We start from the raw sequence: 20,510 nt of genomic DNA, 5'->3' as shown, positions 1-20,510 counted from the left end.
TTCATTTGTTTCATTAGATAAAATTTTCTTGCGGTTACAGCCTAAAATATTAAATATACTCAAAATATATATATGTGTATGTATATATATATATATATATATATATACATATACATACACATATTTATATATATTTATATATATAAGCAAGATCAAAAACTTAACAAACATTTTACAGCATGATTCTAAAATGAGTAATAATAATAATAATAATAATAATAATAATAATAATAATAATAATATATGTAATATTATATATTACGCCAACAAAATTCTTATAATATACAATCTGTAGATATATATATGTGTATATATAAATTATATATAAATTAACATATCTGATCTTCCAAACTCAAAGTATTCTGCATTTGGCACGATGTCATGTAATGGAGGCAAATCAAACGCATCATGTCTTTTTGATTGTCCCTGGCTAGTTACAACGACACGCCCGTAGTCTGCTTTGCTCCATATATAAGTGTTCTTCCTTTTCGTGTCTGTCATATATCTGTCATTATGTTGACTTCGCTTGTCAGCCGGTCGTAATAATAGCACACTCCGAATAAAATGATAACTCGAAATGAATAATCAGTTTGTGAATCTTTAGCACGATCGCGATGTTTAATGAATCGGCGCTAATGATAACGCATACATTAATATGCGCAATCTTAATACTTTTTTTTCTCTCGCTCTCTCTCTCTCTCTCTCTCACTTTCTATATAACGCAATTAATAAAGTAACAGTCTATCATTTCGATCCTTCGTCCTGACTCCGCGATTAACGCATTGCACATAAGCCCATTCCACCTACGAAAACCGGCTGACTAGAGTATTTCGCCCAATGTCAGGATTAACTGGTGTATTGCTTTACATTATAACGACTAATCGATTTTATAATCTACATTTTATAAATATATCGATTAGCTACTGTGTATGTATTATGATGACGATGAATGTGGCATCCCCAATCTCTCTCTACGGCCGATTAATTTAGAATTAACTCTACGTGGAAGAACAGATCTTCAGTCGTAGCAAACAAACGCTAGACTAAGAGAATATTAACAAATCGTCAGGCTATAACGTTAATTTTCATATCTATTTGAAGAGATGCCAGCTTTTGTTTGTTTATTTTTTTTTAAATCGATTTCTCCAATTAGAGTATTCGCTTAAGGTGTGAGCAAGAATGCCAATCGATTAATAATATTATTTAAAGTAGATAACACTTTTCTTTCGCTAAACATAAATTATAGAATTCTCTAAAACTTCAAATACAATAAAGTATATAACAGCGATAAAATCGTAGTTTGATCCTTCCAATATACACTAACAGGTAATAACAATAAAATAAAATTTTATAAAAGCAACAAAAATAGATTGCTTACGCGACTGTGTAAAGTTTACAATACTATATTGAGCAGAATATTGTTAATACATATAACATAAAAGCATATATATATCGAATATAATAATTTTAAGCCAGGATAGATCAAGTTTTGGAAGTAAATTTTTTAATTCTTTCTAATTTGTTTTAAATAAATTTTTCAATTTGATTATTATATTTATGTTGAGCACACGTGGCATTCTTTCTTGCACCTTTCGATCAAATTTTTCTAGTGTGTAGCTGACCAACTACAATCACATTAAATATTTGATGTAGCGCATCCTGTCAAAGTTCAAGTTTGTGTTTTTTTTTTAAATTCTCCTGAAAAAGTATCTCTCGTTCGCAAAATCGAACTCTTTTTCACCCTTAACAGAGATATATTTTTACAGAAGAAAATTGTACTGCTGAATGTGTTTTGCGAAAGTCTTAATTTATGATTTAAATTATACTATTATTCTGATAGTATTTTCTACCAAATACTATTTGGTATTCTACGTATGAAACATGCAATCGTGCAAACGAGACTAACATTCTACGATATCGACGATTAAGGATTCTATCGGAGGATCGTTATAAGTAATTCCGCATGTGTGTTTCGAGGCGACAAAAATAAAACGCATCTACGAAAGAGAAAAAAATAAAAAGAATTTCTAGGACACGCTTCATCATCGTGCATCGTGATATGTAGAAATCGATCAGGTTGCGCTACAACACAACACAGTGTGTGTGTGTTCTCCATTTCAAATTACTAATATTTATACTTTATAGTGATATTTTTAAGCTAATAAATTGCGTACCAGCGAATTATTAGGAAGAGCCTTTATCACGCGGGCAGCGCCCTGTAAAAATATATATTCTCTCTATATAGGACTACATATTAATGTATACAAGACCAGTTTGCCTAATTACTTTCTCTCCCTCTCTCTCTCTTTCGCTCGCATTTTCTTTGTAACACAAGTACATATATCTTACAATTACATGGTATTATATATATATGTATATATATATAAAACCCCTCTCTCTCTCTCTCTCTTCCTTCTTACAGTGTTACAGTTTTTATAAAAATAGGTTGTGTCTCTGCTATTTTTCTCGTCTTCATCCCCCGATCAATATTATTATTATCAATCATATATTCAATCATTATACATATATATATATTCAATCTCTAACTGAATACCAAAACTGGTCTGTGGATACATTAGAAGGTCTACATATGTACAACAATGTCCAAAAATCATCATGAAAGCCACAAAGAGAGTAGAAAAAGACGTGAAATAATAAAATTTCCTTCTCGTTTTCAAAATTACGTTCAAAACGCGCATTTCAATATTTTTTCTGATTTTTTTCTTTTCTTTTTTCTACTTTTCATTTTTTGATAATGCATCTGGGTGTGTTTGTGTGTATGTGTGTGTGTGTGTGTGTGGCACATATGTCGAATGTGCAACAGTGCACACGATGATTGACATGTCGGATTCTCCCAATTTTTCTCGCGCGTGAAAAAACGTCATGACGGAAAAATTGAAGCACGTAAAAAAAAAGTGTACGCTTCTTAAATTAGCGAGCAATGTTTGAATTACAGAGATACAATAAATTTCACGATAAGAGAGATCTACGATATAATTATGACAGAATCTCGTTAACTCTGGCAATATACGAAACCGAAGGAGTGAATAATTCATGGAAAAGAGAAAAATCAACGAATATCCTTTAGCGTTCAGTCTTTTTGTCAATGCATAATTTTTTTCATTAATTGTATTTTACCAACATTTTAAGAGATTTCCGAATACAAAAAGCGCTTCGTTTCGGGTGAACAAAAGTTTCGGCACATTTTTAACAGAGGCATAAATTTTTCCGTCGCTCAGTTTTTCACACATTTATGTTATTTCTATGAACAAATTTAGGAGTACCTTGTATGTATATACAGAACTCCTCTATTCCCAACCAGTTAAAATTCTTTATAAATTGAATGTATATATTCTTATATTCGCCCTCTCGAGCTACTTCTTGAACCATATATTTAAATGTGTAAAATAAAAGTGACTAGTGGAAATTATGAACACAGATTTGTACGCGATTGCATGCACAGCGACATTTTTATTCTACTCGCGTGCTATGAAATAAACGAGTGAAGGTCGAAGGAAAAGTCAAGAATAGGGAAGCTATATGTCGAAAATAGAGGAGTTCCATTGTATATACATGAATGAGTATGTGTCAGTTATGTTAATGCGTGCAATGTGTACACATCTGCATATACATGCACATATACATACAATTAAATATATATATATATACATACACATATACATAGAAATGTATATATGCGTATAATTTTTTTTAAATATATTATCAATTTCTCTATCTCTCTCGAATATAGGTTCGTCGCGAAAATAACCAGACTAATTTTTTTTTTTATTTTAAATGAAATATGGTAACACCGGGTGATTCAAAGTGATTCGTTACTTTCGTATTTTATCATTTCGCAATTTGAAAAACAAATCAGTCTCGTTATTCTCGCGACAAACTTGACGTAGATGTGCTAATTTTACGCGCCTCTATACATATCTACAAAAAAGAAAAACTGATATAGGACTCTATCATTAATTAAACTCTCTATGACTTAATATGTATAATCGTCTCGCAACAGTTTTAAAATGTAATTACCGTTACTTACTCTCTCTCTCTCTTTCTCTCTCTCTCTCTCTCTCTCTCTCTCTCTCTCTCTAGTTATGTAATAATAATTTCTTTCATTGATATTTCACGAGCTATTCGATCGTGTATCATGTTTCAACAGTGTGTTTAAAAAGTATCTCTTTAACGCTACATCTCTATTATTGCTTGTTGTTTAGTGCTACCGAATGTATTTTGGCATATAGCATGTTGTAAACCCTGAGCAACCACACCAATCATTTCAAAATGCATTCAACAACCCTCTCCTCTCCATTCTAGCAAAAACTAGAAATTATGGAAGAATTTACAATTGCGCAATTTTGTATGTTTACGCGATGAGAAAATCGACTCGGTCAGACAAAGAGATTTTCATAAAAATTATTGCCACGTGGCGTAAATGAAGAATTTACAGACAATACTATAAAACGAAAAAGCGTTCCCTTTTGTCACTAAGACGAGGATAGAATTCATTTTCAAATGTTTTCCACTTGTCGCGCGCACAAGTGGAAATGGAAAGCTCTCTCGACGATGCTACATACATTTTACGAAATGTAACAAAATTTGTTGACGTTAACCCCTAATCTGCTTTAGATATCGATTACCCTCTCCCCATTCTCGCCATCTTTTACGCCTCTTCTCAGAAGTGTTTGAGTAATCGCTCGTGGCGGAGCGTCTTTTTGGTTTTGAATTACCTTCTGCTTTCGGCGCCGGATTAATGTCTTGCGTTGCCGGATGATGTTGTGCTCTACTGTGATTTAACGCTGTACTAACACCGGCCAAATTCAAAAGCGCGTCCGCACCTTCCGCAATTTTTCTCTGCTCGTCAAAATCTACATTCAGTTCTTCTTTGCTCGAATGTTTGCTGTGAGGGAAATAAGAAAAAAAAAACGATAGAGAATTCATCTATTTATGTAAATTTCGACGTTGATTATACGCGCAAAATTAATGTATCTTTTACCTTCCCAATTTTATCGAGGTAATACAACTATAAGTATGGTCCTCGCTAGAACTCCTGGTAATCACAGGCACCAACTTTTCAGATTCCGGTAATTTTCGTTTACGATCTGCGTTGAAATTATTGATTATTACATTAACGCATATATATAGAGGAGAGCTATATAAATGAATATATATATATATATATATATATATATATATATATATATCTCTAGTACTACATCTTTGCTATTTTTTCTTGTCTAACTAATAAAATGCAATAATAATGAATCTATTATATTTTGCATATGTTATACATTATAAATATATTTTTTCAATGTATCCAATACCTTTATTGTGATTTAAAATGATAGGTCCGTGTTTGAAAGAAAGCATAGCAGCTGCCGCTGCATCAACATCGCTATCTATCTCTGTTTCCGCGCTGTCGCTGATATTGCTGGACGCCAGTCTTTTGGATAAATATGGAAAGAGAACCGGATCCGGGAGGCGCGTATTCGCGCACTTTCTAGATGGTTTTTCCGACGAGGACAGATTCTGAGTCGTAGGTGACGGGAAAGGAGCGCGAGATAACGCTTGTATCAGATTCGGACGATATTGTGCATCCACCATCCATAACGATCCCTTGCCTAAATTCTGAATAAAAGACTATGATAAGCGTACAATACAATCTTTTTTTTTTTTTTTTTTTTTTTAAGAAACAATTATACCAAGGTATAAATAACTTACCGGAGCCTTCTCCACTTTCCGAAAACACTTGTTAAGGCTGAGATTGTGTCTGACGGAATTCTTCCATCCGGTGGGAGCGTTCCTAAAGTATGGAAAGTGATCTAGAATCCACGCGTAAACTTCCTTGACGGGTAGCGCCTTTACAGGACTATCCTCGATGGCCATAAATATAAGGCAGGAAAATGAATACGGCGGTTTACTATTTCTGTGCAAATGAGGATCATATGGTATATGGGTAGGATGCTTGTTGCGATTAGACATTGGCAAATTATTGTTGCTCAAAGAAATCTTCGTTTGATTACTTGGCGAAGTATTGCAGTGACTCTTCGCAGATTCCTGAAATACTTGCATCGATTTTTGACAATTCTTGGTAGAGTGCTGATAGTTTTGTCCACTTCCGTTCAGCGTTACGGTATTAGTTTTTCCATTACTCTCTATCGTAAAACATAGTAAAAAAAGGGGATACAATTAATGGAGGAGAAAGGAAAGAAGAAAAAGTGTTGCAAGAAGATACAATACGGTACAATATATTTTTACCTGGACAGAAACTATCATCCAAGCTTGATATAGAATTTGTGTTTTCGGAAAAATCTGCCACATCGTCGCAGATATTATTATTTAGCATATTTTCGTGCTTCATGTCTTTGGATGGGTTTGAAATGTCTAAACCCTTAAGTAAATTCTGTTGATGCAGCCAACTGAGAGATGTTAATTCATCATCCGACTGATTATTTTTTTCGATGTTTTTTTCAGTTTTTTCACATCTAGAAATTTCGCTCTGACATTTGTTTGTTGAATTTGTGTCGGCCAGCACGCTGGCGTTTTCCTTCTCCTTGTCATTCATTGTATAAGCTGTTTTTTCAAAATTATAATCCTGAGTAGAGTTCAGTTCTATATCAGTTTCAATACCTGATGCATCTGGCCTATCTGGTGGCATGTTGCATAGAGTCTTTTGGTCACTGCAAACATAATTCCCTTTTTATTTCTTCTGCTTGAATATCTCTTAAATATCTCATAAAAACACAAATTTTAAAAAATTTTAAGTTATAATTATCTCTATTTGTTATTATAATCGTTTTCTGATCTGTTTGTGTGTGTGTGTGTGTGTGTGTGTGTGTGTGTGTGAGGCATGAATGAAATATCATGACAAAAATATCTACATAACTTGCATTCAAATTATAAATTTTAATTTTGAAATGTAGAATACAAATTTAAATTTTCTTTTACTGTATATAGTATTTATATTGTGTATTATAATTATATGTAAAATATTTATAAGATAAAGTTTCAAGAGACAGAAAAATGGACTGTTGATTGAGATGGATTAGGATTTGAATTTTTAAAATATAATACAAATGGGGTGTGTATGTGTATAAATAACGATTATTAGGAACGACAAATTATATAGTTCAAATTATGAAAAATTTTATTGTGAACAAAAATTGTCACTTGAATTGATTAAAGTAAATCAGATTTTGATATGCGCTTTTATAATATTAAGGAAATTTGCTGTTAAGAGAAATTTATTAATATCTGTCTATTAAAAAAACTTTGTAGTTTTGAACTATATCACTTATTCATAAAAAAAAGTAATCTCTCTTTCTTTCTCTTGCTTTAAGGTTGTATTTGGCTGTACAAATCCTGTAAAAAGTGACTGAAAATATTAATAATTTCTGGATAAAAATAAACATATAAATAAAACAATTAAATAATAATATATTTTTAATTTATAATAATATTATTTGCTGATTTTTATAATATCATTGACAAAGAATAAAATTTGGAAAATTTTGGGTGTCAATATATACCTTAATTATTATTACAAAGAGAAACTAATCAAAGAGAAATAAATCTTAATTACTTGAAGTACTTATAAAAAATAGTAATTCTATTTTTGTTTGGCTCTTACTGAAATAACTTTTGTTCCACGTTGCGAATCGTCGTGAACAAAATTCTTTTACTTTTCAACTTTTGAAAATACAATGTTAGAACAATCTGTAATTTTTTTTTTTTTCACTACCTCTCAAGACACCTGACATATATACAACCGTAAAGTCATGTACAACCTTAAAGAATGATTCATAAATCGCCAATCATTCTCGCGACATGGATGAGAGAGCGCGTGAGAGACGACGAGGGGAGACAGATAAAGGGAGAGAAAGAGAGAGCGCGTTATACAATATATCGTGTTACGGCGTGAAAAAAAATCCTCGCGAAAACGACAAGAAATAAGGGCCCGGCCGCTTTTCTATTTTCGGAGTGCGGCGCGCGAGAAACGCAAAGAGGGAGAGACGGAGATAGAGAGAGAGAAAGATAGGACATTATAAAGGAGCGTGGCAGACACGCGCTGGTGGTATCGAAATTGAAATCTCCGCGCATGTTTGTCGCGCTCGCGTAGCACCTCGATGCCAATGGCGATTGTTTATTCACCGATATGCATACATATACATGCGTATATAAGCGACAAAATGGCCGCGCAACTATCACGCGGAGAACGCGCATCTTCGAGATTTCGAATTTTTTTTTTCCAGGGGGAATTTTTTATCTCTCTCGCGGAAAGAAACGTCACCTCCTGACGGCGCGGAATTTCTCGCGAGGTTTTTATTTCATTTCTTTCTCTATCAACTCTGCGTGTTCGCGGAGGAATTTCGACGGACCAATGGCGTCTGTCACAAGATTCTCGAGCCTTATTGCGAGGCAGATTAAGAATAAATCGGTCAGACCGAATCGCGACGACGAAATCCATCCGGGATCCAGGTTATCGCGTTACTTGGATCGCTGGCTCTTTAAACCCTTCTGTCAATGCAGGAATTTTTCATGTACCAGAGTACACTAACTGCGTGTTTTCGACACATTGCACCGCGACAATTTCTTTACAGCAGCTGCTGGGCATTCTTAACATTCTTTCTCGTTAGATTTTGTTTCTGGACGGAGAAAAGGCGGAGACGTTTTTAAGATTGAAAGTCGGTACCCGGATACACCCGTTCATTGACAGGAGTTAAATGTATATCGTGTGCACACACTTGCTCAACTCTTTCTCTCTCTCGGTCTTCCTCGGAAAACTCGAGATCGAGACTGGTATAATTTTAGGTATAGTTGGACGATGCGAATCTCGAGCGCGAACCAACAATTATTTGTGTCTCCGACGTGGAGCTGGATTTTTTTTTCCCCTCCCCCTTCGGTTACGATCGCGGAAAAATCGCAACTGGTCGAAATTTCCGCGCGGTTGTTGTCAAAATCCTCGGATCGCGACGTGGACGTCGGCTCGTCGCGCGAGCAAGCGTGGCGACCCGCATTACTTGTTGAATTCAAATATGGAGCTGATAATGATTACGAAATACTTTGCGAGGGGCAAACACGCGAAAATGGCCACGGCATCACACTCGATATGCCACACACGCACACGCGGTATCTCGTCGTCCTCGTCGTCCTCGTCGTCCTCGTCGTCCTCGTAGATCGTCAACATGTGTTGCAAAAGAAAGAAAAAATTACGACACGCACTACGAGAGAGAAGGAAATTACATAAGATTAAAATCCGAGAATTCTTTCACCGATCGCGATTTTTCCTCTCCCTCTTCGGAGACGCGAGGCGTAATGAATAATCTCTCGAGAAATGATGGAGCGAAATATTGGAGCGAAACGACAGATTGGTCCGGCTCTCACGGAGACGAAGGAGAAACCTCACCGTCACGTCGTCGTCGTCGCTGTCGGCTAAACGCGACATTTCGCGTCACCGCGTCACCGCTTTTCTCGCCGCCTGATGCTTCGCTTCGCTCGCTAGCTCTTTAGGGGACGACTCCTCCTCCTTCTCTTCCTTTTCTACGTTAAACAAACGATCGGTACGCGCGGCGATCTCGGGAGAAACTGAACACTCACGTATCTCGACGGACAGACGGTGGTCTCCGTTAGTTTTCTAAAGACGGGCATCGCAGGGCACACTCTACACAACATCCAGCTGATTGAGACGCCATGTTCTCTGACGTCATCACGTGCTGCCCGTCGACAAGTATCTGAAGAAGTCTGAAGTATCACGCGTATCGCGATTCGAGATAGTCGCGATTTCACGTGTCGCCCGCGAATACACAAACGTGGAGCCACGTTGGACGGGACTGTCCTTAACCGTCCTTAACCGTCCTTAGGGGAAGGGATCGGATTTCGAGACTCGTATGGAATTCGCGGCATCGTTATCCAAGTTGATCAATTATGATTCGACACTTTTATGTATATATTTAAAAATGTTTTAATTTTTTTGCATTAAAAAAATATATTTTTTTTAATTATATATTTATATATAATTATATAAATATATTATATATTAAAAATATATTATATATTTTTAAATATTTTAATTAAAAAATTATTCTTTCAGATATAAAATAAAACAAAGACATATTCAATAAATGAATCCAATGATAACTATTATATATATAATCGGTCTTCTGCAAAAACACATTTTTAAACATATTGGCATAAATGTTATAAACTTTTCAAAACATAAATTTTAAGAAATATATAAATAACAATACGCAAAAGCATAAGTGTAAAAAATTTACATATAAAAGTATTCTCTTCGAAGGATTCTAGCACATATTTAGTATACTGATTTCATATCTTTTTAGAATTCTAAACTTGTTAATAATAATAAAGAATTTATACCTTTGTTTAAGGTTTTACATTTTCAAAATTAGACATTTAAAAATTTTAATTTCTTTTCGACATTTTTAATTTTTGATTCATTTTGAGAAATTGTTATCTTATAAATATATATTTAATTTTATATATTTTTGTAAAAAAAATTAATATACTTTTTTAATAAGAAAGATAAAGTAGCGATTTATTTTGAAAACTCAAGCTTTATTTTTAGCTACTTATTGTATTGTACAGAATAAAATAAAATTAACAATTTCCACGTTTGAAAGATTCACATAATCCACGCGTTACACGCATTCCCGCAATCCTATAAATACAAGTCTTCAAATGCTTTATCGATATTTAACAATTGTCACAGCCACAAGATTTACACTTTTCATAGACAATATCTTCTTAAAGATTTGCTCTTCTTAAAAGAACAGAAGATCAGAAAATATTGTACATATATACAATCATTAATGTGTGTATACAATTTTTTTCATATCTTAACATACAAATTTTTAGTAATACATGTGCTTCACAAACATTTTCATAAATATAATTTTAATCTATGTTTCTCTTTCGTAGATGTATAAAATTGTATTGAAAAAACGTAGTGTACATCTGCAATAAGAGTTGAAGTTACTTTTTAAATACAATAACAATTATCATCATGGCATAATCATACATTCTGTACAGTTACACGTTAAAAATCATATGATTTTCAATTATCATTATCATGTTTTAATTACAAATGCTAAATTAAAGCAAGGTTTTCAGCTTTTCTGTTAAGATTTTCCTGTTTTAAAAAAAATTTTAATACCAATCTCAAATCATATTTTTAGAATGTTTATATATCCAATGTATATAAAAATATATAAATAATAAAAAATTACTCAGAAAAAAAATGTTTATATTTAATATTAAAAATTTTTTTTATACACTAAGAATATATTTAATATTAAATTTTTTTTATATTTAATATTAAAACTAAAAAAATAATTTGTATATTACGTTAGGTAAAAATACTAAATGTTTAAAATTAAAGTGCTAAAGAAATTTTCATGTTTAAAAAAATTAAAATTTTTATTGTATGTTACTAATGGTTAATTGTAAATCTTTAACCAAGTAAATCTAATTGTAAGATATACATTCTATAATCACAATTAAATCAATACATAGCTTTTGTACATCTTACAAAAGTGATTGTGTGTAAGAGATAAGCGTTTATTTCATTTTGCAAACCTCCAGGATTCCTCCGAGATCTATATTTTAGGATCCTATCTTCTGAGAATACTTTCAGTCAATTTCAGACGCAGGCATTGCAAACTCTAACAGGGTTTTCCCAGCCTCTGTGAGGTACTGGTTTACGATGTTGCGAACATTCTTGACACACCCCGCGTCCGCAAGCTCTGCAGTGATGTAAAAGAAGCGTATCGGAAAATTTTCGCTCGCATACGCAACAGCTGACAACCTCCGAATCAGGTGTCCAATAAGACGGTCGAACGGAGTCTTTTATAAACGCTACGTAAATGGAAAATTTTATCAGTTTATTCCGGAGTGAAAATAATTATACGGATACAAAACATATCTGATAAAACGTTTTTACTTACATTTGGAGTAACTCAAAACAGTTCCGACGACGTTGAGCGTTGACACCACGTGTTCCGTCACTTTTCGCACACCGACGTCCTCGACGGGTTCGAGGGAATCGTCGCTGGAACAATTAACAGTTTCCTTCTCGAAGCACGTGTCGCAGACTCGAACGGGCGTATACCAATTTCTGTGGGGCACGCATTTCGTTTTTGACGAACACTGAGTGCAGAAACCCTTCCCGCAATCGCGACAATGGTGCTTGTCATCTGTCGGACTGAACAGGACTTTGCATTGATAGCAGTATTTTATCTCGCTGTTTGGTCGCCAATACGACGGCGCCACCTGATCCGCGGCCCAGGCTTTTATCGCTTTCGTAGGCTGCAGAGAGACGTTCGTCACCGCTTCGGTGATGTACGAAACGCTATCGATAACCCGTTGCGCCGTATTTTGAGATGCTATAGAGCGATTTGTCTGAAAGAGAATATATGAGATTAATTTGCAAAGTCAAAAATATAAAAATTCTCTCTCTCTCTCTTCTCGATATTTACCGTATTCCATACGTGCGTGATCTTCTTGCGTATAGCAACATCCTCCGGATTATTGCCGTACCAGTATTGTCTGCTTCTGTATATTTCTCCGCAATGTGGACAGTTTATAACGTATCCCGACCAAGCATTTTTGGCGAAGCTATACCAGCTATACTGATCTTCCTCTTGATACTGTCTGGTCACTTCAATTTCATTTCCATTTCTATAACATCTTTTGCATATGTATATCGAGTTTTCATACTGACATTGGAATTTACACCTATCGTTGCAATAAACATCAAAATTAATAGGAGTTAAAAAATCAATAATTGAATGCAATAATTGAATACAGTAAAAAAAAAAAAGCATTAAAAAAAATTAGTATCTGAAAAAACCAACCTGATATTACTACTGTGTGATTTTCCTTCACGAAGGTGTCCCATACTATTGTTACATCCACTACCACAACTCAGACACTTAATGGGGCAAGTGAAGTACTGATGTGGGAATAGAGTGTTGGACAAATTTTCTGTCTCGTTAGAGAACTGATCGTTCAAACTCTTAAGCGTGTTATACACTAGATGCGCCTTTCTAGCTGAACGAACTGTCGTATTGTTCAATTCGGTCTCAATCGCGGATCGCAACTGTTCGTAATCCGTTGCATCATTTACCACTTGCAGACCAACATATTTGATAGAGTTAAAGGCATCGATTTCAAGGCTCATTTGCGCAAATCTAGCTCTCAAGATGTCTTCCGCACTTTCTGATCCATCTACAAAGGAATCGAGATACATTATATTATGAATGGGATTGTAATTTATATTTGTAATGGAATTCTTAGTTTGAAATTACTGTAATTTTGAGAGAGTGGCAATATGTACTGTTGGTCAAAGGTATGGTGTGCCTAGTTCCATGCAGCACTATAATATTCGGTCCAAGTGTACTCAATGAGTTGGAGACTCCTTCTTGCTGCCCTATCGCTTGTAAAGCAGCTTTGAAATAATGACTGTAAGCACGGGACGCAGCACCCAGAAATGTAAACAAGTCCCTATTCAGCCTTTCCGAGTAGATTTCATAAATTACAATATCGGATACTGCAAGTACTTTGAGTAACATTCTTGTATGCTTGTTTTCACAATTCGTAACACCTAAGTATGAACAATATTACTTGTTGAATTCAGAGTACGAAAGATTAACTTTACAACTTGAATAATAACATAAGATGTATCGTACCTTGTAAACCTTCCGTATCCAAGCAAATAACATTCAGAATTGGATCAAATGCCGCCCAAACGCCTAACGTGCAACAATCCTGCTCGTTTGATGTTTGAAAAATCTCCTCGCCCTTGAAAAATACTTGATTCATGGTATGACTTTTGCCATCACCCGTATTTCCAAATATCGAAACCACTTTCACTTTAGTGTCCTCTTTGACACAGTTTAATTTTTTCAGAAACTCCTCAGCATCGGAGACCTGCAGATTCTCCTGTCCATTCAGTAACAAGAAACTCTTGTTACTTGTTTTGTTGTGACACTTTGTGCAAGAGTCCATCAGGGTGTTCTTCTCTACAAAATATAGCTTGGGATTAAATTCGGACAACTTATCAAAGTCATCCAAACTACTGTCTAGGCTCTTCATTATAGCAGGAGCTGTCGGTTCTGTCTGAAGTGGTTGCCAGGGTTGCCACAATGTGTTCATGCTGCATACACGAATCGTTCCTTGAAAATAAATTAATACCTTGAATACCTCGGTTTCTTTAACGCTAACATTTTCATGATAAACAAATTAAGTTAATACCGAAATAGCGGAATAAACGCGACCGCAATTGCGACGTAAATACAATGTGCTCTTCTCTCCTTCTCTCTCTCTCTCTCCCTCTCTCTCTCTCCCTCACCTGTATACGAGTACTATAAACTCGATGACAATTCAGCGAGCACCCAGCATCGTCGCCTGGAACGATCGGCAGGTGAATCGATAGGGTGTAACCTAAACTCGCCAAGGATTCGCGAGGAATTGACGGAAATTTGGAATCGTGACTCAGGAAAATCGACGCGCGCCCATCACATCGCCATTATAGGATTGTATATCCAAGTCGCCGGATTTGGATCTGACCGACATTATCGAGTCACATCCGAGTCATCCGACTAATCAATTAGGCGTGACGATGACACGCATTGACGGTTAATTTTGAAACTTGGAAAAACACTCCCGAGATATATCGTCCAACGCAATTGTCGCATTTAAAGCTGATTTAAAGCGCAATAAGCGCTTTTACCCGAAAATGCCCGTGTCGTGCGCGCGCCAACAACAATATATACATCCGGCTATACAGGGTGTGCTCGAAAGTCACGCAAATTTGTACATTTTCACTCGACGAGAGAATGTGTGTCGCATATCTAATATTTAATAAAAGATATTTTTGTCAAAGTAAATCTATTTTAATTTTAAAAAATCAATTCACGAGTTTATATAATTATAATTGTAATTTTTATAAAGGAGAAAAGAATCAGCTGATTCATCTAAATCTATAGAATAATTGATGAAATGCAATTTTCTCGACATCGAAAATTCATGCAATATCTTATCTAGTTAAAATGCAAATAATGCGATAATTATACAGATATATACGTATGTGTATATATATGTAAAAGATGAGGGGAGAAGGAGAGCAATGATATAATAAAATTGACATATATATATTAGAGAATGACTGACTAATAAATTTTTAGAAAAGGATGCAAAGAATTTGGTGGACTCTGTCAAGATGAATTCGCTGATTGGTGATGTAAAATACAAAAAATTAACATGCACTTTACGCTTGAAACGGTGTAAAAATAAAGAATAACGCAAGATTGCTTTGAAATAAAATTAGTATACTTACATTTTTATCATTTACGCACGAAATAAAGTAGATACATATCTACATAAAGGTAGATCTCTGGTAAAGGACGCGTGTTTTGCAAACACGTGTATAATTATTCAGCACTCTCTATGGAAGAATCGCGATTCGGGCGATCGATATTAATCGATATCAATCGATATTAATCGATATCAATCGATATTAATCGATATCAATCGATATTAATCGATATTAATCGATATTAATCGATATCAATCGATATTAATCGATATTAATCGATATTAATCGACGAGCGAGTTAAATGGCGAGATGGTTCTGCACTTTCTCGCGTTTCTCGGTGCTCGAAGGAGGACGAGCGAGACGAGCGTATCGAAGAGAAGAGGACGAAGGACGAAGAGTGCAATTCAGAAGGAACAGATCTGCCGATTATAAAGCGGGTACAATCACAGGTATAACGCATCGCTAGAACGAACCTCGTCATAGCAGGCTCGGGCGAGGTTGACTTTGCATCGCTCATCTTTTTTTCCCCCGCACGCGACGTGAATTCACGAAACGTCATTCCCGAGAGATTCCGCGTCACACGTCCTTGGACAATATTATTATTATTATTATTATTATTATTATTATTATTATTATTATTATGTTAGGCTAGTTCGCTCGAAGTAACGCAACGAGGTAGAGAATCGTCAACGAAGGAATTCTCGGTTGGTTTCGCAAGTCGGCATGTCGGCGCCGTCTTTGACGGATCACCAGTCATCCCGGCGGAGTTTCGAGATATGCTTGCCGACGAATTCGCGGCAGTGACCCATCCCGACGAGATTGCGTTTACCCGGTGCTGAGTGATCGAACGATGGAGTACCAGGATCAAGCGGTCCAAGCGAACGGTAGGTCGTGCTTTTGTTTGGATTTGTTTTTCTCGTCCCTTGTTTATTATATCTCGTCCTCCGGATCAATCGTGCATTCATGTGCATTGAAAGAAAGAGAAGAAAATGATAAAATATAGAGATAAATTAAACGCGTTTATTATACATTACGTTTGGTATGCGAGAAGAAGAAACAGCAATTAATTTGACAAAGATTACTATTCGTTTGTTAATAATCGAAACACAGTTAAGTTGATAATTGAACCCCCTAATCCATTAAGAAAATTATTCGTTATGATTTAGAGGATCAACAGGCAAGGATCGATAGATTGGAAGCGGAAAATATTAAAATGCGAGAGGAATTTAATGTACAAAGGGCTAAGATGAAGGAATTGTTCCTTCAGAAAGAAGGTACGTGACGCATGTACAAACTTTGAGTACTAGATAAAAAGTTTTGTACTAATTATATTGAGAGTTTCGATCGATAAATTTTGCAGAGGAATTAAAACGAAGGTTAGAGGAAAATGTGAGCTTGCAAAAGGAAAGTCTGAGACTAAAAAATGAACTGGATGAAGCTAAAAGCCAACTAGTCGTTGCAGATCTTAAAATACAAAATGATATATTGGTGGAGAAGAGGAAAGCTGAAGAAGAGATAGCGTCTTTACAACAGGTTATACACGAAACGGTGGAAGAGTCTTCTTGTTCGAGGATGCAGCTCATCAATGAAGTATCTAAATTACAATTAGCTCTTTCCAAGCTTCAAGAAGAGAATGCGCTATTGAAAACGCAATTGCCGCGCGATCCGCCAACGGATGGACCACAAATCTCATTGTCTACAGTAACTAAAACATTAGCTAGAAAAGTGGCTTCACAATTAGGTGCAGATTCTTTATCTCTAGGTCCTGATAATTTAGAGGAAAGCATGCGGAAGGTAAAAAAATATGTACGTAATCTAAAACAGCATGAAATATTTAACTCTTTTTATATAATCAAATTCATACATATTATATAAAGAAATATACTTTACTGCTTTATGTACCAAGATTATCATTTGTATTTTAAGAATAATAATGTTTATAATAAAAATTGTGCGATTTTGCAGGCACAAGAAGATGCGGAAGTTTTACGTTCGTTGGTTGTACCGTTAGAGGAAGAAATAAAAGCTTTAAAAGAAAAATTAAGGTCAACCGACGATGAACTGCAAAAGTCTAAAGATACTTTATTAAAAAGACGGCAGCAGGAGCCTGGCTCCTTTGAGCCGTCGTGTGATATGTGTGCAAACTATGAGGCACAATTAGTCAAAGTAGAAGCGACTGCCAAGAATTTGGAGAAGCAATTGTTGGATTCTAAACGTATGCTGCAAGCTCAAAAGGAGGACTTAGCTAAGGAAGTCGAATTTAGAAAAGAAATGGAAGAAAAGTGGAATGAGAAGAAAGAGGAGCATAAAATCAAAGTTGCAGAGCTCACGATTGTCTCGCAGACGACGCAACAAAATTTAACAGAGTTAAAGAAAATTTTCGAACAATTTCAGAAGAATATAATGGAGGAGCTTTGTAAATTGACGCGAAATAGAGAAGAAGTACAGAGACATCTCACTGCGTAAGACAATTTTTTTTGTGATAAATTTTATACATATATATATATAGTGATATTTTACAATTAAAATCTATAAAAACAAGGTAAAAATGATATGTATATTATTGATAAAATTTTATCCAAAATCTAATCGCGTATTTGTAGACTTCAAGCAGAAAATGAAAATCTGGTGGGTAAACAAAGCAAGCATTCGCAACAGCTCCAAAGTGAAAGTATCAACATGCCAAATACCGTTGAGGAATTGCAGTTTAGTCTTTTAAGAATGCGCGAAGATTTAATTACAGCCAAAATAGCTCAAGAAGTGGCACAGGAGAAGGAAGAAACGCTGCGATATGAAGTCACTCTTTTGAGAGAACAAATGGAACAGGATATTAGAGTTAAAGAACAAGATAATTCTATATTAAAGAATGAAATTAGTGGATTAAGGTAAGATTCTTTATTGAACGACGATAAAAATATTGATAATTATTTAATATTATCAGTATATGATATAAATGATTGATATAAAACAAATGATTTATAGAGCGCAATTAGATAAATACATAAGAGATCATCGTATACTTGCTGATAAAGAAAAGAAACTTGATCAGTTGGAAAAACATCTTCAGGAAGTCGAGAAAGAGAAGAAAGGTGTAGAATCGGCTGCAACTGAACTACAACAAAGAGTTAAGAGTCTACAGCAAGAATTGGATACTAGTGAGACGGTGCAAAAAGACTTTGTGAGATTATCACAGTCATTACAGGTAAAAAAAAATGTAAACAGAGAAATAAGAGGTATTCAAAATTGATGAAGAAGAATTCGTAATAAACCATCCTTTATTTACAAACTCTCTTATATATGTGAAAGAGAGATTGCAAGTATAATAATAAATATAATATATTATTTTTATTATTACACAGGTGCAACTGGAAAGGATTAGACAGGCAGGTAACGAAGTAAGGTGGCAACACGAAGAGGATGTTGAAGAATGTCCTACTTGTCATACAACATTCTCAGTTACAAGAAAGAAGGTAAATTATAGAAATTAGTTACAGTTAGATAGTAATTAGATTACTTAATAATCTGTATAATGGAATTGAGAACATTTAATCCGCAGGTACATTGTCGTCACTGTGGCCATATATTTTGCCAATCTTGCCTCTCGCACGTCGTGAATAGTGGACCGAAACAAAGACCATCCAGAGTCTGTGATGTTTGTCATACTTTATTAGTGCAAGATACAGCACCATACTTCAGTCAAGAAGCTCCACATACACCTGACTAAATGTTCTGAAACTACGGGATTTTGTCGGCAGTTCAACGAAGACGTGCAATATCAGTCTGGTAATTGAGCATTCCCTGATATTGTTATGTCTCAAGAATATACTGATTGTTGAATATCGCCTAACAAAAACTCTTCTGTTTATAGAGAGTTAGAAAGGTTCATAGTGTAAAAATATGGGGTTTAGATAAGAAATTCCTATTACCTGAGAACCGAAGTGATACAGCAAAAATATCGTGTAAATATAAAGTTATGTACTATCTAAATAGTTACTGTAATTTAAACAAATTAAAGCTTTTGAATGTATGTGAGTTATCCAGAAAAATATCGTGAGTATTTATATATTACATATTAGTTTGTATTTATTTTAATTCTAGATATCTCAGATTTTTATATAATTGGTAGGTCTCTCTCTCTCTCTCTCTCTCTCTCTCTCTCTCTCTCTCTCTCTCTCTCTCTCTCTCTCTCCCACGAAATAGATATTTACATTTTATTTTTCCAGTTTACAGAATTTTCTCTTTTTTTAACATAGAAAATTTTTCGATTTTTTACTTGATTTTATTATACCTAATTTGATTAAAAAAAAAAAAATTTTTTAATATAAAAAATCAAGTTTATAATTTTATAATCATTAATAAAATGAAATAATAATTGCAAAATAATATTTACAAGTTATTATTGAATATCAGAGAGCTTTTAACATCTTTGTCTAATTATAAATTCATAACGAGCGAGCGTTATCTCGTCGCTTGATCTTATGTACCAAATGTGCCTGAAGATTTTCAAGATTAATATAATTCAAGCCTAAAAAAAGTACTAGTAGATAATTTTCTGTGCGAACAAAGAATTCTTTTTTTCAAGCTATTTTTAGTTCCGAGAACATGCGCGCGCGTCCATATAATTTTTAATTAATTACATTTGTTATGATATAGTTAGGAGAGCATAATGTTTAATACAAAGAAATATATAATATATATAGGATATTTTTAAATTTGAAATACAAAGTGAGAAAGTAACATTTAAAACGACAAAATATATTTGCTCACCAAGTTTAGCGCTAATTTCAAGAGCTTTAATGTCTATCTTTTTAACTATATTGTCATTAACACATAGGCGTATATATTCATTATTTATATGTATATATTTATTATTTAAAAATATGCATGAAAATCTATAAACATTGTAATCTTTCGAAATGAATAATGAGTTGAACTTGAAATTATAAATGTATAAAGTTTAAAAAAGTTTGTTTTATATGAAAAATCTAATAATTTTCTAAAAAAAATTATATAAGGGAAAAATTAAGGCATCAATTTTTAATAATGAAAGTTAAAAGAACGCAAATTTTTTCAATAAAGTTTTAATCATTTTTACTTCTTGAAATATTGTATAATTTTCTTTCATAATTATGTAAAAAAAACGTCAAAATACACCAAATTCAGTGAATAT

General features: G+C 34.2%; 3 protein-coding genes across 10 annotated transcripts; 1 reads left to right on the top strand and 2 right to left on the bottom strand.

The window, feature by feature from the left end:
• Positions 1-122: 122 nt before the first annotated feature.
• Positions 123-9,208, bottom strand: LOC145938107 (uncharacterized). 2 transcript variants are annotated; one of them, XM_083041497.1, is made up of 6 exons: positions 9,069-9,208; positions 6,265-6,686; positions 5,728-6,161; positions 5,331-5,646; positions 5,003-5,108; positions 123-4,906 (listed from the first exon to the last, which is right to left on the bottom strand). In XM_083041497.1, the coding sequence occupies exons 1-6, from the start codon at positions 9,191-9,193 to the stop codon at positions 4,615-4,617; spliced, it is 1,695 nt and encodes a 564-aa protein (XP_082897623.1). In that variant the 5' UTR covers positions 9,194-9,208; the 3' UTR covers positions 123-4,614. The 2 variants fall into 2 exon arrangements, with proteins under 2 accessions (XP_082897623.1, XP_082897624.1); XM_083041498.1 differs by having other exon boundaries at positions 5,331-5,634.
• Positions 9,209-10,832: 1,624 nt separating this feature from the next.
• Positions 10,833-15,460, bottom strand: LOC145938584 (zinc finger FYVE domain-containing protein 1). 3 transcript variants are annotated; one of them, XM_083042320.1, is made up of 7 exons: positions 15,362-15,460; positions 13,713-14,198; positions 13,361-13,627; positions 12,879-13,251; positions 12,501-12,759; positions 11,970-12,423; positions 10,833-11,880 (listed from the first exon to the last, which is right to left on the bottom strand). In XM_083042320.1, the coding sequence occupies exons 2-7, from the start codon at positions 14,176-14,178 to the stop codon at positions 11,666-11,668; spliced, it is 2,034 nt and encodes a 677-aa protein (XP_082898446.1). In that variant the 5' UTR covers positions 14,179-14,198; positions 15,362-15,460; the 3' UTR covers positions 10,833-11,665. The 3 variants fall into 3 exon arrangements, with proteins under 3 accessions (XP_082898446.1, XP_082898445.1, XP_082898444.1); XM_083042319.1 differs by lacking the exon at positions 15,362-15,460 and adding an exon at positions 14,278-14,917; XM_083042318.1 differs by lacking the exon at positions 15,362-15,460 and adding an exon at positions 14,375-14,917.
• Positions 15,461-15,648: 188 nt separating this feature from the next.
• Positions 15,649-20,287, top strand: Rbpn-5 (Rab GTPase-binding effector protein rabaptin-5). Of its 5 annotated transcripts, none has more exons than XM_083043001.1 (10): positions 15,649-15,789; positions 15,988-16,224; positions 16,507-16,614; positions 16,701-17,146; positions 17,306-17,802; positions 17,944-18,225; positions 18,323-18,542; positions 18,700-18,810; positions 18,897-19,123; positions 19,209-20,287. In XM_083043001.1, the coding sequence occupies exons 2-9, from the start codon at positions 16,191-16,193 to the stop codon at positions 19,062-19,064; spliced, it is 1,866 nt and encodes a 621-aa protein (XP_082899127.1). In that variant the 5' UTR covers positions 15,649-15,789; positions 15,988-16,190; the 3' UTR covers positions 19,065-19,123; positions 19,209-20,287. The 5 variants fall into 5 exon arrangements, with proteins under 5 accessions (XP_082899127.1, XP_082899130.1, XP_082899126.1 ...); XM_083043003.1 differs by lacking the exon at positions 15,649-15,789 and adding an exon at positions 15,821-15,837; XM_083043004.1 differs by lacking the exon at positions 15,649-15,789 and having other exon boundaries at positions 15,796-16,224; positions 16,701-17,134.
• Positions 20,288-20,510: the final 223 nt, after the last annotated feature.

This window comes from Prenolepis imparis, unplaced genomic scaffold (assembly GCF_030444845.1).
Source record: "Prenolepis imparis isolate NDT839.2.m4 unplaced genomic scaffold, iyPreImpa1.0 SCAF_7, whole genome shotgun sequence".
In the NCBI taxonomy this organism is placed as follows: domain Eukaryota; kingdom Metazoa; phylum Arthropoda; class Insecta; order Hymenoptera; family Formicidae; genus Prenolepis; species Prenolepis imparis.
Note: the sequence above shows the minus strand (reverse complement) of the source record. Positions and strands in the feature narration are given on the sequence as shown.